Below are 16,013 nucleotides of genomic sequence, written 5' to 3'. Positions count from 1 at the left end.
AGCCACCGGTCTGATCCTCAGTACCCACAGCTTTGTTTTCTGGCTTGTTGTATAAAATGCTGAATCCAGACTGAATCCATCCCTTGGGCCGCCCCCATTCTAGGTGCACATTAATGTGTAGTTCAGTGGGAGATCCAGCTGCCTTGTTTTATTGCAGTAATATAGATTAGATATACTGGGGCAGATATATTAAGCCTGGTGAAGAGATAAAGTGGAGATATAGGGCCAGTATCTCTAAGCTTCAAAAGTGATAAAATGGAGAGTGATAAACAGCCAGCCAATCAGCTCCTGTCTGACATTTTTTCAAACACAGTCTGTGACATGGCAGGTAGGAGCTGATTGGCTGGTTGTTTATCACTCCATTTTATCACTTTTGGAGCTTAGAGAATCTGGGATTTCAGCAGGCAGGTGGCTGGCATACCCACTAAAAAAGCTGGGCGTCTCCAAGCGAATGCAGGTGGGCAGCTGTCTGCAGTGGGCAGGAGGCTGACATCACAGGGCGTCAACTGCCTGCCCCCTTCTCGGACCGGACGCTGCACGTCTAAGTCAGTCTGGGCTGACTTAGATTTGCAAACAGGGTAGAAATCATTCGATAGTGGCAGACCATCAAATGATTTTGACCCCCGTACGCTACCCTACGAATAGATGTTTATGCAAAACATCCATTCACAAACCGGCGGGGATGTGCGGACTGCAGTGATTCGCGGGTATTCGTGCAGGTGGCGTTAGTTGGCAAACAGCGAAAGTATGCTGCTTAGCAAGTCAACCAGAATCACCCCTTTATCTCTTCACCAGGCTTAATACCAGGCCCCAATGTTCCATAATTTTTTTTTCCATTTCATTTCAGGTCTGTTTTCAATATCATTATTCAGCTTGACTTGAAATTGAACTTGTAATTGCTGCTTCATCCCCATGATAAGTCTCTCAGGTGTCCACAAATCTGCTCTGTTATATTTTCTCCCTACACGAATATCTGTATTCTACCTCCCAGCGTGACTTTTACATACAACTAATGAGTTGGGCAATTAAATGGCTTCCCTCATATATTTCTCATGAGCGCTTGGAACTGAAAGGGATGTCAGAATTACTGTACGCCTTCATTTGGCGCAATGATGTGTTTATAGCATTTTGCAACAGGAAGCGGTGACATCACTGAGACACTCTGGGGGAAATTTACTAAGATGTGTATTCTACTTCACATGTGATGATGCTATGGACAGCCAATCAGAATCTACTACTTATTTATTTAGCACCCTCTAGAAGATAGTAGACAGGATCTGATTGGTTGCCCATAGCAGATCCACGTGTGAAGTAGAATACACATCTTAGTAAATTCCCCACACGGCTTCCATGTGATTTGATTGGCCACTGTGTATGAGACAGTGGGGGGGGGGGGGGGGGGTTTGCCGGGTATTGCGACGGCAGGAGGTCGTCCGCTCCACACGCTGGGGTGCCGGGTATTCGGCCTCTGGAGCTCCTTTGATCTTCGACCGTCCCTTAGGTTTATTTGAAGCCAGGCTGCGGTTACAGAATGTGCCGTCTCCTCCGTGTTCCGCTGAAACATCCTGACTACGCTGTTTGATATGTTGTCTTTTTATTACTATACTGTCAGTACAGTATATTAATGGCGAAGTCGGATCAGAGCCCTTTGTGCGCCCAGAGAATGGAGGATATTGGAGTTTCTCTCCTACAGATAACTTTTCTTGAATATTTTTAAGGCTAAAACCATCGTTCCAGGGGAGGGGAGGGGGAACGGGGGATCCGGGGACGACGAAATCGCCACTCACCTCCATCCAGGGGTGGGGGAGGGGCCAGCTCCAAACTACCGCCATCCAGCACCCTAGGCAAATGCCTAGAGCTGCCTAGTGGTGGCGCCGGCCCTGGACATTGGGTAGAGGTGGAGCAGGGGGCGTATCAGAGAATGTAGTAGATGATACAGTACAGCACAGTATTTAGTAACTGATACAGTACAACACAGTATTTAGCAAGTGATACTGTACAGCAGAGTATTTAGTAACTGATACAGTACAGCACAACACAGTATTTAGCAAGTGATAGAGTACAGCAGATTATTTAGTAATTGATACAGTACAGCACAGTATTTAGTAACTGATACAGTACAGCACAGTATTTAGCCAGTGATACTGTACAGCAGAGGATTTAGTGACTGATACTGTACAGCGGATTATTTAGTAACTGATACAGTACAGAACAGTATTTCGCTAGTGATACTGTACAGTGGAGTATTTAGTAACTGATACTGTACAGCGGAGTATTTAGGAGACAGTAAAGCACAGCATGTACAGTAGTAAATGACAGTGTATCAGAAAATGTAGTAACTGATACAGTACAGCGGAGTATTTTAGACAGTACATCACAGAATGTACAGTAGTAACACAGTATAACAAATGATTTAGTAAACCGTGCAGAAGAGTTGGGCAAACTAGTAATTACATTTACTCGTAGGCAGAATACTGCTGGTGGCCTCTGTAATCTGGTGTTATTATATAGTGTGGTAAAGGCACAAGCGATAACTGCCAGCACTTCCAACCTATGCGGAGGAACCGTACGGGACATTATCCTTTACAAATTATGTATTAATAATAGTTTCTGCATTTTTGGGATGGTAAATAACAGGCTCTCTCTGATGTTCTAACATGTGTAATGCCACCCCCAGTAAGTGTTACTGTATGGTGTACTGTATATATAACTGTATTGTGTACTGTATATAACTGTATGGTGTACTGTATATCACTGTATGGTGTACTGTACAGTATATCACTGTATTTTGTACTATATATCACTGTATGGTGTACTGTATATATAACTGTATTGTGTACTGTATATAACTGTATGGTGTACTGTATATTTCTGTGCTTCACTTCTATTGCCCTATGGTACAATTATCCTTAACTCCTTCCTCTCCACGTGGTTCGAGCACTTCAGTATGCTGGTCATCTTGCTGAATTGTGTCACACTGGGAATGTTCCAGCCTTGCGAGGATGTGGACTGTATGTCGGAGAGATGCACAATCTTAGAGGTAAGGCACTAGGTAACTCTGGGGGGGAGCAGTGTAACAGTGGGCGGCAGGTACAGGTATGCACAAACAAGAACCGTGCTCAGGTGTATTCCCACTATATAGCTGCTAGCAGTACAATCCCACAGAATGTCCCTCTCTGCCTCAGGTCTTGTGGGAAATCAGTTTATATTTAAATCCCATTCCAAAATAGAACGTGGCATTATATATCATTAGCAACAAACCATTCCCCAGCGAATAAGCCGCCAGGCCCTTGCACCAGGAGAGTTCAGAGTTCTGACCTTTGGGAAAACGCACTTAACCATTTCTTGCCCAGCCAATGATTTTTTTTTCACTGTTTTATAAATATACCAATTGCGGAGAATGTTTGGATCACCGGATTTAGATTTGTTCTTGACTGTCCCAAACAGGTCCGCCTGGCACTCGTGCAGTCTTATGTCTGTGTATGCTACTACTTGGGACTTATACTGTATGTGGTCTGGGTTCCTAACTATTCTAATCTATAACTCTTCACTCTTCATTTCTGCTCTCTGCAATGTACAATACCTTAAATTGACCCACCGCAGATGCATATGGTCAGTTTGAGTATTTTTGTACCAAATAATCCCATTTGTTACATCATCAGGAGCGATTATCCTATCAGATCATGATGATATATTAACTACAGTAAGGGCCCCCATACACTAGTCCAGTCCACCATATTCCCCTTGGGCTCCCCCAGCAGCTCCCCGGGAGGCAGGCCCAGCGACAGAGGGGTCAAGGGGGACAGCCGTCCTGGGCCCCACCTGATCAGAGGGGCCCAAAGCATCCCCTTCCACCGCTCATTATGTCAACTTCCTCCATCCCCAGCCCTCAGCCGCCCGGCACCACGGGTGGGTGTGGAAGTAGCTCCCCAAGCTGGGAGATGGAGCTACATAGGGGCGTAGCTTTGCGGGAATTGGAGGGGGTGGGGCCAAACAGGTCTCAGGGCAGACAGCAGCAGGTGCTGGGCAGCGGCTCACCACTGCCTGGCACCTAACTCTGTCCGCCTCACCATTGCCTGCTTCCCACCCTGCCGCTCTCCGCCGCCCAGACCTGCACATAGGTGGGTGCCAGCGGTGCTTTACCGCTGGCACACACCTACGGAATCGGACCCAATACATTGTGGGAGCTAAAAAGCACCTGCAATGTGCCTCTAATGCAGGAGTGGGGAACCTTTTTTGTGCCAAGGGCCATTTGTATGGGGAAAAAATCCTTCGGGGGCCATATGTAAAAATGTATCTTACAAATTGTCCTGCTGCAGCCGTCCTACACTCCGGTGGCTGCCGCTGAATAGGACTGACAGTCTCCGGCTGCTGTTGATTAAGAGGAATCTCACAAGAACTACCGTTCTCTTACGAGATTCCCCTGTACTTGACTCCGGCAAAGCCGCAGGGTAAGTGGGAGGGCCACTCAGACCGGCCACGGGGGCCGCATACAGCCCCCGTGCCTGAGGTTCCCCACTCCTGCTCTAATGGGTCCGATCCGATAGATTTTATGTTCAGTCTCCAGGTTACGAGCAGCTGCGCACGGGACCACACATCGAGGCGGATGGGATGTCAAACACATCCGATTTTGTCAGGATCGGATGAAATTGCCCCAAATCGTACTAGTGTATGGGCACCTTACTGGACACATCATTACCTGAAAGAGGGCTGGCGGGCGGTATTATAGCAGAGCTAGCGAAGGATGACAGGAGGGCTGGCTGGCGGAGCTTGAGCCGGGCGGCAGGAGGGCTGGTGGGCGACGGTAGTCAGTGGCAGAATTTAAAAAGAAAAACATTTCAAAAGACTGGACGGTCCACTGATTGACTTAGAGACCTCATCCAATCAGAGGGCCACCCAGTCTTTTTTTTTCAAATTCAACCACCTGCCACCAGCCCTGCTGAATACCACCAACTGCCAGCCCTCCGCTACACTTGAGCCATGCAATCTGTTGTGGCGATTTATCAAAATCGCATGGATTGCATGCCATATCTCACGTGTGTATGGGCACCATAAATCATTATAATTAGCACTGAAATATGTACCAGGCTGTCCCTAACTACCCTTGGCCTGGCAATGGTTCCATCAGATGTATGAGATAGTAGAAGTCTGAGGTGGTTCCCTACTACCGCATTGATCCCTACTAAACTGCACAGCTTTGCAGAAAGCTATACTTTTCTTCCAATCCTATCCTCTGATCTGCAATATGTTACTCCCACCCATAGTGTGACCAAAATTCAGACATATTATTATGTGTTGCTCAAGTCAACCATCCATCACTGACAGGGAAAAAAACATGGTGGGTGAAAGTTCTCCAAAAGCTGCCCCTATACATCCCCCACACTCAGTTGCACTGGAGAGGATGTAAGGCCTTGCGCCCAACCTTTGGATGCTTAGGCCTCATCTGTGGGGGCCACCATGACCACACCAAGGGGTGTGGCTGTGCCTCTATAACAGTCCAGGGCTGGGGTCAGTACACATGCCCCCCCCCCCCAGCATTGGAATATGGCTGAGTGCATAAAATTCACAACACATGGCTGATCATCCACACATTGCTGACTGGAAGTATTAAGGATGAGTAATAAACACCTGAATTTAATCAGCGATACATTTAAAAACAAATGTAAATAAAAAAAGTCATATTTGGAAGGATCGGTCCCCAGCATATTCGTTCCGGGGGCCGATGGGGCGGCCCTGCGCATGCGTATAGGTGAATACACGCAGGGTCGCTGTATGAATGCCTTCGGAGACTATCACAGCCGCCGAGGCGTTCATACCTCGAAAGACCACTGCTTAGCGAACCAAGCTGAATTAGGCCCATAGGGCTTCCGTTGCCGTTAAAATGTAATCCGACCCAGCACATTCCAAAATGTAAAACAAATAGGTGACCCCTAGCGCTCTTAATAACTAATATATTCCAGACTTAACTATAGAGTAGTTTTATTATTATTATTAGTAGTAGTAGTAGTAGTATTATTGTTATCATAAGTGGCATTTAAGTCCTTTAAATCCTTTGAGTCACTTAAATTCTTCTTCAAGGGATAAATATCAGTTTGGAATCTTAAACAAGTTCCGTCAATCAATCCATCAATTAATCCTTTCAGCCGGCGCAGTCCCTGGAAGTAACCAGTAACGGGCAGGGAACGCAGCCTCTCATTGTGTAGTAATTAGGCTGTCGGGGGGCAGCAGAGTGCAGAATCCCACACGGAACGGTTTTATTTGCAACGTGATCATTTAATGTTGCTTAATAAATAAATAATGTGCGCCTGAGTGTACTGCAATGAATCCTAACTAATTAATGTCAATACGTCTCCATCTGATTTAATTGGGCTGCTGTAGATATTCTTAAATCACGTTTAGCCAAGCCTGCCATTAACATATTAGCGAATCTCTGTATCCTTATTGTAAATCTATTAGTCGTTGAATTTGTTTAATGTTCTAGGCGTGGTCTCCCAGCTCCTGATTGTATATGTACTGCTCAATAGGTCCCAGTACTAGAGGGAAAATGTATCAAACATTGGCGAGGGATAAAGTACCAGCCAATCCGCTTCTGTCACTATAAAGGCTTTGAAAAATTACAATTACAAAAATTACAGTTAGGCACTGATTGTTTGGCAGCAGGTGTAGTGCATTGGGGCCCCTGGTGACTAAGGGGCTTACTGGTGCCCCTGGAACCCTCCTCCTGTCACCCACTGTTTTCCCCTGCCTACCTCTGCCTCTCCATTTCACACTTTGCCTCTCCATACCTCCCAACATTGAAGTTTTTCAGATCAAGACACTCATGCAGAGGAGCCACGCGCACGTCCTAAAAGAGGGCGTAACCTCAGTTGAGGGGGCATGGCTTTGCGGGAATGCTGCAGCTGCAAGCCATGCTCCAGGACAGTCCCAAAAAAAGACACTGTCCCGCGAGAATCGGGTGCCTCTCCCTGTTACCCACTGCCAGGGGCCCAAATTATATTTGTGCACCTGGACTCACCACCCACAAGTTCCACCGCTCCCAAAGGGGCACCTCTCCTCCATTGCAAGTTTGAATCAGTTAATTGAAAGCCATTGAGATCACTTCTGTGGCTGACTCCCCCTCCTAGCAGGACATGTATTCTAAAAGGCCGGGAGGGTCCCGAACCCGGAAAGGTGGGCAAACTTCCTGGATTCTGGGTGCCCCCTGCTCCCCCCCTGATCGCGGCAGCCCCCCCCCCCCCCTCCTCTAGATGTGCAAATCGGTCATTTCCAAGCATGGGGGTGGGGTTTAATGACATCACGTTCAAACCCCGCCCCCGAACTCATGCTGGATGTCTTCTCTCCGGGCTTCTCCCGCAGAGGAGATTTCAAAAGTCGGCAACCCTGGAGTAGATGTACTCTGCCTTGGAGAGTGATAAAGTTGAGAGAGTCTGTCTCCCTTCCCTTATTCCCTCCTGTTTGGCTGCTGTGGTTTTTCTCCTCTCTGATAACACACACAGGCTGTGCAGGACAGAGGAGTTAGGGCTTCTGGCAGCAGCCTGGGCAGTTCACATCACTCCCGGAGACTGTTTGCTGGCAATGAGTTCTAGGAGAGATTGAAGTTCACGCGAACAGCAGAAATCATGACAGCCGTCACCGCCAAATATTGTTATCACAATACATATGTCCCTCGCTAGCGCTGTCCTCAGAATCCTTGGCAGGGGCTGAAGTGCTGCGATGTATCACTCAGTGTGTTTGTACAGGAATAATGTAATGGGGGCCAGCTCCGATGCGTCTCTCATCCCCGGCCAGGGCTGCGGTTTGCTGGAAGTTGTTCTCTTGTAAGAGAGGACAATTAATATTAAACTATTACAAGAATGATAATAATGTAGAATACTTCATTTACACATGATATTAATTCCTCATTTGCTATGTCCTGCGGAGCATTAGCCATAGTGGAACAGACTGGGATGGGATACGGTCACTAGGTCAACACCACCAGGTCGACATGCATTAAGGTCAACATAACTGAAGGTCAACGAGCAGGAAGGTCGACATGAGTTAGGTTGACAGGTCGTTTGATCTACACAAGCATTAGGTTACATGGTGAAGGTCGACATGGGGGTTTTTCAGGTTTTTTTTAAGCCGACATGTGCCGACAGGTGGGATTTCATGCCATATCATCCACTAGGGCATGGTGGGAGAATAAAATAGTGTGCCAGGCCCAGCGAGGTACCGTGCCTAAAGCATGGCGAGCGTAGCCAGCCTTCGAGGGGACGCGGTGCTACGTTTCATTGTCCATGTCGACTGTGTCAAAATTCAGGACAAAAAAAAGTGAAAAATCCCATGTCGACCTTTTGACTGTGGACCTAAAGACCTGTCCACCTAACCCATGTCGATCTTCAGTCATTAATGTCACTTCAGACTGGATTCGATGGGACCGGCACTCCAGGCTGAGAGAGTGAGCTGGCGCTGGTGCCTTCACAGCTGATTGTCAGCGAATTGTAGATCCAGGGTAGGTGCGGCACTCAGCTTCTCAAATAAAAAACGACAGTACAGTGTCTTGAAGGTGATCAACGTTTCAGTGCTCTCTTTATTGGCACTATCGTCAGGATGATGATAGTGCCAATAAAGAGAGCACTGAAACGTTGATCACCTTCAAGACACTGTACTGTCGTTTTCTATTTGAGAAGCTGAGTGCCGCACCTACCCTGGGTCTGTCACTTCAGACTGACTTTTATTACTGGGGAGTAAAATCATTCGATGGTCAGAGAGGGGGTCTTTACCCCCCCCCCCTCGCGACTTAAGGGCACGACAGGCAGCCCCCTATATACCAGAATAAAATGGCTTTGTAGAGTGGATAGAATTCCTGGCACGTAACATCCCATGGCGGTATACATGGTTCTTACACTGCACTGCACACAGCGCTCGCGGTTTATATACAACTTCACTGGAGCTTAGAGTCACAATGCAGCTCCGTTGTAATGAGTTTACCACCCGGTGCTGTTTTATAACACAGGGAACGATTATGAAATGTATGTCAAGCAGCGCTGGGGGTGATAAACCCAGGAACACTAAATAAAGATCTTGATTGTACGAGTTTGAACTGCCATAACATAGGAGTTTATAGGAACCTTCCCCGGAATGGCAGCATCACGCTAACGCCAGCCCGTGACACAGTTACCAGCCAGCTACAGAAGCGGGCAGAGTGTGTGCGTTCTGGAAATCATGGCAGAGAGGAGCCTTCTATTGTCAGAGTACCAAACAAATATTGTCATCCATTAAAGTGCCGCAACCTATCCTAGGGTCCGGCTTGTATGATGGATGAGATCAATATTAGATAATATACTGGTGACACCTAAATAAATGCCCATATCAACTGTGAAGCGGCCTGGAATCCAGTTTATTTCACTGGGGGAAATGAGATTTCTGAGGCAGAAGTAGGATTGCATCCAGAGTATAATCACACAGTACAGCTTAGCCGGTTAGTATTGGTTATTCGGGTATGTCTTCCGCGCTGTACTCTACATATCTTGCCCGCAGGCAACTCAGGCACCCCCCCCACACACACACACACACACAAAACTTCAGCTTATCTGCTGAACGTAAGAGCTGACTGAAACCAGTACGGTCAAAAGATGCCGTTTTCACACCACATTCTCTTGTAGATTTAGTAGAAGATGAACTGGGCACCGCTGATAAGCAAGGCTGATTTCAGTTCCAGGACTCCGATTAGTCATCCACGCATACAGATAGAGCCCGCGTCATTCAGCGGGGGTCTGGCGGTCGGATCGCCAACCGTCAGCCCCTGCCAGCCGCCGGAAGGGGACGTGCGCGCACAAGACACTCGCATGTCCCCTTCCAACATTCGTGCGTGCACATGTCCCTTTCCGACGGCTGGTGGGTCCCACCGGTCACCGACGCTTCCGCCCCGCCTCCCTGCAGCCCCTCTAACAGCGCCCATCTCTCTGAAGGGGAGACGGGCAGGTTTTGCGTCCCCCGCCACCGGGAAACTGGGATGCACATGCATGTGAGGCGATCGCGCTTCCCAGTCAGATGGAGCACCTCTCCGCCGGCGATCTCCAGCGGAGGCATTCTGGTGAGCCCCAGCGCTGGCTGAGAGGCACTCCTTCTGTACCTACCAACGGTCCCGATTACACTGCCCTACTGTCCAACCCGCGGGCTGGTTAGGGGGCAGGTTAGGAGAGCCTGCGGTCACTGCTGCTCTGCAATGTAGCCAGTGATCACTGGATAGATGCCATGCACAGGCGATCGTCACCTAGAAGTGCAGGGATGGGAGCCTGAGTCTGCGTAGATGCTCAAGGAGCAGTGGACACGCCCCTGAAATGATAATGGCAGGGGTTGTGCCAGTAGGCCACACCCTACACCTAATGCTCCACCCTCTCAACCCGAGACCACACCCCTTTTCAGCCATGCCTGTGTCAGGTCCCGATTTCAATAGTATCACAAAGTCGACGTTGACATAATGTTGACATGTTTAACAGTTTAACTGTAACCAGAGCCTAACCCTAATGCTCATATGTTTATAATATTTACTTGCATAATGTCAACATTTTAGACCTGCTGACTGGTTGTCAAGTTCACCATCGATGGTACCCGTGATGGATTACCTCAGTAGTGCAAAACTATCTGTAAGGGAACCGTCAATGGTTTCACCCACCGATGCTAGTGGTCAAAGAACTGCAGGCCAATCATAGTCCAGGAAGGTGGTTTCACAGGTATCAGTGGATCATCGATAGTGGAAATCCATCTGGTTTTCCCCCCATCGATGCTACAAGTAGCTTCCATTAGTTATAGACCCTCAATGATTTTATATCATTGCTTGTCGATGGCCATCCATAAAAGGGACTCTATAGTCAGGAACAATTTTTTTATTGTTATTGAAGCAGCAGAAGAAATTGGCGCACCCAAAGGAAACTCACATGAACACCTACTTGCAGGGCAGCGATGCTATCCACTGTGCCACCATACGGGGAATACACATAAAAGTGCTGCCTTTTTTGCCGAATTGTGTGTATTTTCGGTTCAATATGAGATTCTAACCTTTTGTGTATCGCTGCCCATGTTATAATGTTCAAACTATTTAACATTGTTGTGTGTCGCTCTCGACCCCGAGCAGGAAGCAATTGTCCTTTGCACGGCTCACTTCCTGCCCAGCCCCCTGTGTATCCTCATAAATTCATATAGACATTTAGGACACGTTCTGTTACCCATTGTTGATTGCGTTCAAGGTTCACTTCATTCCCCATTCCATTTGAGGAATATAAAAAGTGAATTTATTGTAACAAGCTATGATGTATTGATTTTCTATAATTTGCTTTGAACAAAAAAAAAATGCAGCCTAAATAACATTGTATGCTGAGAGTGGCCGCTGCTGCAGGTCATTAATCGTCTGTTTAAATAGATATGATGGATTTTATACATAGTACAGTGTTTATATCTGTGTAAGTATAAACTCTGGAGGTGTAAAGTTCTTCCCTCTGACACTTATACAGGAAATAATGTAATAGGATTTCTCAGCATAGCACTGGGTGATATGGAGGCTGCACATTATTATTGTGTGTACTGTATCTGTAGCACTGCCTGTGATGTGTTATCCTGGTGAGTGGGAAGCAGGTTGCACAGTCAAAATCTGTACACCGAAACACATATGGGCCCATTTACTATAGGATCGCATATACAATCCGATCTGGGTGGGATGTACGTTGCATAGGGAAAGGAAAGGAGCCCATCCATGTGATGTGCTCAGCTGGGTGGCGGGGGTTTGCACATGCGTAGTTAGCGCTGATCCGTGCTGACGGAGGTATGGGTGGGAGAAGTTGGAAGGTAGGAGGTTGGGAGGTATCGGATGGAAGAAGTCAGGAGGTATGGAGTGGAAGTGGTTGGGAGGTATGGGGTGGAAAATGTTGGGAGGTATGGGGTGGAAGAAGTTGGGAGGTATGTAGTAGAAGAAGTTGGAAGGTATGGGGTGGAAGTAGTTGGGAGTTATTGGGCAGAAGAGGTTGGGAGGTATGGGATGGAGGAGGTTGGGAGGTATTGGATGGAAGAAGTCAGGAGGTATGGAGTGGAAGTAGTTGGGAGGTATGGGATGGAAAAGGTTGGGAGGTATGGGGTAGAAGAAGTTGGCAGGTATGGGGTAGAAGATGTTGGGAGGTATGGGATGGAAGAAGTTGGGAGGTATGGGGTGGAAGAGGTATGGGGTAGGAGAAGTTGGAAAGTATGGGGTAGAAGAAGTTAGGAGGTATGGGATGGAAGATGTTGGGAGGAATGGGATGGAAGATGTTGGGAGGTATGGGGTAGGAGAAGTTAGAGTTATGGGGTGGAAGAAGTTGGGAGGTATGGGGTGGAAGAGGTTCGGAGGAATGGGATGGAAGATGTTGGGAGGTGTGGGGTGGAAGATGTTGGGAGGCATGGGGTGGAATAAGTTGGGAGGTATGGGGTAGGAGAGGTTAGAGATATGGGATGGAAGAAGTTGGAAGGTATGGGGGTTGAAGAAGTTGAGAGGTATGGGGTGGAAGAGGTTCGGAGGAAGGGGGTAGAAGAAGTTGGGAGGTATGGGGGTTGAAGAAGTTGGGAGGCATGGGGTGGCTGGTCAGATGCCAATATATACACTGTTAATACTCCTATTCTTTAAATAGGAACTTTTAAAGAGGTTGAGATTTGCATGTAATATGCAGAGTGTGGGTAATATTATTATGCCATGGTTCCTATATGGACAATTTGAGATATTTGATGAGCGGATATTTAGAATCTCATTCACATGACTGCGGCTACATATACATTTACTGTATCAGTCTCACAGGCAATAGCATGAGGTGTAATGTGGATGTCTCTTTCTGCCCTAGGCATTTGATGGCTTCATCTTCGCTTTCTTTGCGGTGGAAATGGTCATTAAGATGATTGCATTGGGCATCTTTGGGCAGAAGTGCTACCTGGGAGACACGTGGAACAGGCTGGATTTCTTCATTGTCATGGCTGGGTGAGTAGTAACATTGCGTCCCCGGAGTACTGGATATAACCATTGATGAGATGTTTTATGATGTTGTTCTGCCATCAATGTCTACAGAAGTTGGGGAAGACTAGGCCTTGCCCCCAAACTACTTGGTTCATAGGTCCGTAGGATTCGCACGGCGGGGGGGGGGGGTTGGGCGTTCAGTCTGGCGGCGTTTACCTTTTTGTTGGCTGCGAACATATGCCCTTTGGCCCTTTTGTTGAGGGTCAAAGATACATGCTTCTCTTTGCTCCCTAAACTCAGGAACACTCCCATAGTGTTCATACCTGACCCATGGTCAGTAACGCTGCTGGCACAGAACCTGTGAGCGTAAATTCTCACTCCATTACAGCTTTTAGGATCGGCTGGAGTGGCCGCTTACCGGAACAGGTTCGGGGAGAGTAATAAAATAAAGAGTCTTTGAAACTCGTTCCCAAATGGCTGCAACTCATTCCCAAATGGCTGCAAATAGCGACAACAAGGAACGTTAACTTTCAGGTCCAGGTCTAGTCAGGCTCAACAGCCCTAGCGCTAGTAGCAGATCCAATGGTGAAGCCACTTCAAAATAAGAACATTAACATCGTTCAACATTCAGTGTAGACCATTTTTGAATAAAAAAAAAACAAACTACAATTAATTTAAACATTTAAACCCGACTGTTTTAATTGCATAACTAAGTTCGGACTGCAAAGGGTTAGTCATTGAACTCAAACGAAAGACAGAACTTAGCTTTTTGCAAAAAAATACAAAATACTCTTCCAGTATAATTGATGACTTTTAATTTGAGATTATCCTGCTATAAGGAACAGCAGATCTCTGCCCCCCCCCCTCCCTCCCCCCCCACCCCACCTTGTCTTGTTTCTGATCCCATCGTTCTGCCAGGACATTTAGAAGACAGACTCCTGTAGGCTCCGAGCAGTTTTAAATACTTTTCATCTGCGCTCTGACTAGTAAGACGTACAACAATATTTGGCCGTATTATCCGTTTAATATTTTGCCAGGTCTGATGTCTGGCAATGGAGCTCTCCAAACCTCACATATATTACATGTAATAAAACGTCTAATAGAGCACACTAACGTCTCCTTGCGGAATTAGTCATTTTTATTTTGATCTTAAGTTTGTAGCTGGTTAAAGTCTCCTTTTTCAGCCTTCGTGCTTCTGCCTGTAAACTCCAGGGGACGTTGTGATTGTCATAACAGGAGCGTCCGACTGTGCCAGAGAGAGAGGGAACAGGGACGCATAGCAGCAGGGAGGATAGGGAACATCCTGGAGGAGCTGTTTGTTATAAGAGACGTTATCCAGTTATATAAACCAGCACAAAGGACCAAAATTAGAACAAAAATGGCCATTTTATTGGTCTGAGGTTTGGGATTTAATTTTACTGATAGCCATTGTTGAGTGATGAGGCACATAGTAGCCGATAGCTTAAACCTGTGTCAGTGGCGTAACTACTCTAAGGCAGCCCCAGCTGCCGCTTGGGGGAGCAAGCGGCAGCGGGGTCTGTATGGGCGCCGGCACCTGCTCAACGCACTGACATGCTGCTGCCTGCCGCTGCCCACTGACCGAGCACCGTACGTGAGTCAGCCGCAGCGCCAATTCCCCCCACTGATTCAATTGACTGTACACAGAGCCGCTATTGGTTACTGTGTAAGGATGGGCGGGCAGATGGGCATGCTAGGGTGGCCTGGGATGCGTCGGAGCCAAGATAAGCAGCAGTGTCTGCTGGTCTCTTTTCCTCTCTCCTGCTTCAGCTTCTCCGTTATGCGTGTGACGTCATCACGTCACATGCTGGGAAAACACGCTGGAGTGGAGGGGGGGGGAGCCCGCATCACCCATCCCCCATGGAGCAACTTGTGTACAAATCCCCTCATACGCTAGTGAGCTATATCCCTTCATACGATAGTGAGCTGTAATCAGTGGGCATCGTTCTTTACTTTCCTCCTAGCCTAGTGATTGGCTGTCAGCATGCTAATTGGTGGATGGCTTGAGCTAGTCACCAATCAGAATTCTGACAGCCACTCGCTGTATGGAATGGAAGCCTGCGGAGAGACAGTGAAAACTGCAGGAGGGGAATGTTAGAATTTTTTTTATTGGTTCCCGTGAATGATGTTAAAACATCCCTGACTGTTACAGAACTTTTAGGGATTGTCAGGTTTTTTTGTGTGTGTGTGTTTGCAAAGGGTTTTACCAGCGCTGGTTGAGAAATATCTGCACTTCAGCATTTACCGTGCACTTAAACAGCAAAGTAAGTTTCCAATTACCAAGCGACCGGATGATTTGTCCAGTGCATTGTGGGGTAAATGCAGTTTTTAACAGCTTGAACGTCAACATAATAAGTGGCTTGTTTTCTGCAATAAGTGGACTTGGAAATAATGTAGCTATTACCAGGATCCGCTGATAAGCGGCCAGTAGAAGAGGAATGAATACTTCCATTTGGCCTATTCACTTTGCTTTCATGAGTTGATTATACTGAACACAGACATCAGGCAAAAGTCTGCAGAAGACTGAGAAACAAGAACATGCAATTACCTCATTACTGCTGTGCTGCCACTGCCTAGTCTCATACCGGTTTTTGCTGTGCTGTTACTGCCTAGGCCCTAGTCTCATTCCGGTTACTGCTGTGCTGTTACTGCCTAGTCTCATTCCGGTTACTGCTGTGCTCCCACTACCTAGTCTCATACCGGTTACTGCTGTGCTGCCACTACCTAGTCTCATACCGGTTACTGCTGTGCTGCCACTACCTAGTCTCATACTGGTTACTGCTGTGCTGCCACTACCTAGTCTCATACCGGTTACTGCTGTGCTGCCACTACCTAGTCTCATACCGGTTTCTGCTGTGCTGTTACTGCCTAGGTCCTAGTCTCATTCCGGTTACTGCTGTGCTGCCACTACCTAGTCTCATTCCGGTTACTGCTGTGCTGCCACTACCTAGTCTCATAACGGTTACTGCTGTGCTGCCACTACCTAGTCTCATACCGGTTGCTGCTGTGCTGCCACTACCTAGTCTCATACTGGTTACTGCTG

The 16,013-nt window shown here is 47.4% G+C and overlaps 1 protein-coding gene across 6 annotated transcripts in view; it reads left to right on the top strand.

Annotated features, from left to right (window-relative positions):
* CACNA1H (calcium voltage-gated channel subunit alpha1 H) overlaps window positions 1–16,013 on the top strand; it is a 410,611-nt gene that overhangs the window by 198,759 nt on the left and 195,839 nt on the right. For all 6 annotated transcript variants that reach the window (XM_083152776.1, XM_083152780.1, XM_083152775.1 and 3 more), the window contains 2 exons: window positions 2,929–3,040; window positions 12,843–12,976. In XM_083152776.1, coding sequence (XP_083008902.1) covers window positions 2,929–3,040; window positions 12,843–12,976 — 246 coding nt within the window. The remainder of the gene's footprint in view (window positions 1–2,928; window positions 3,041–12,842; window positions 12,977–16,013) is intronic.

Source organism: Crinia signifera, chromosome 7 (assembly GCF_055691185.1).
Source record: "Crinia signifera chromosome 7, ASM5569118v1, whole genome shotgun sequence".
NCBI lineage: Eukaryota > Metazoa > Chordata > Amphibia > Anura > Myobatrachidae > Crinia > Crinia signifera.
This window is presented reverse-complemented; position numbering and strand designations above follow the sequence as displayed.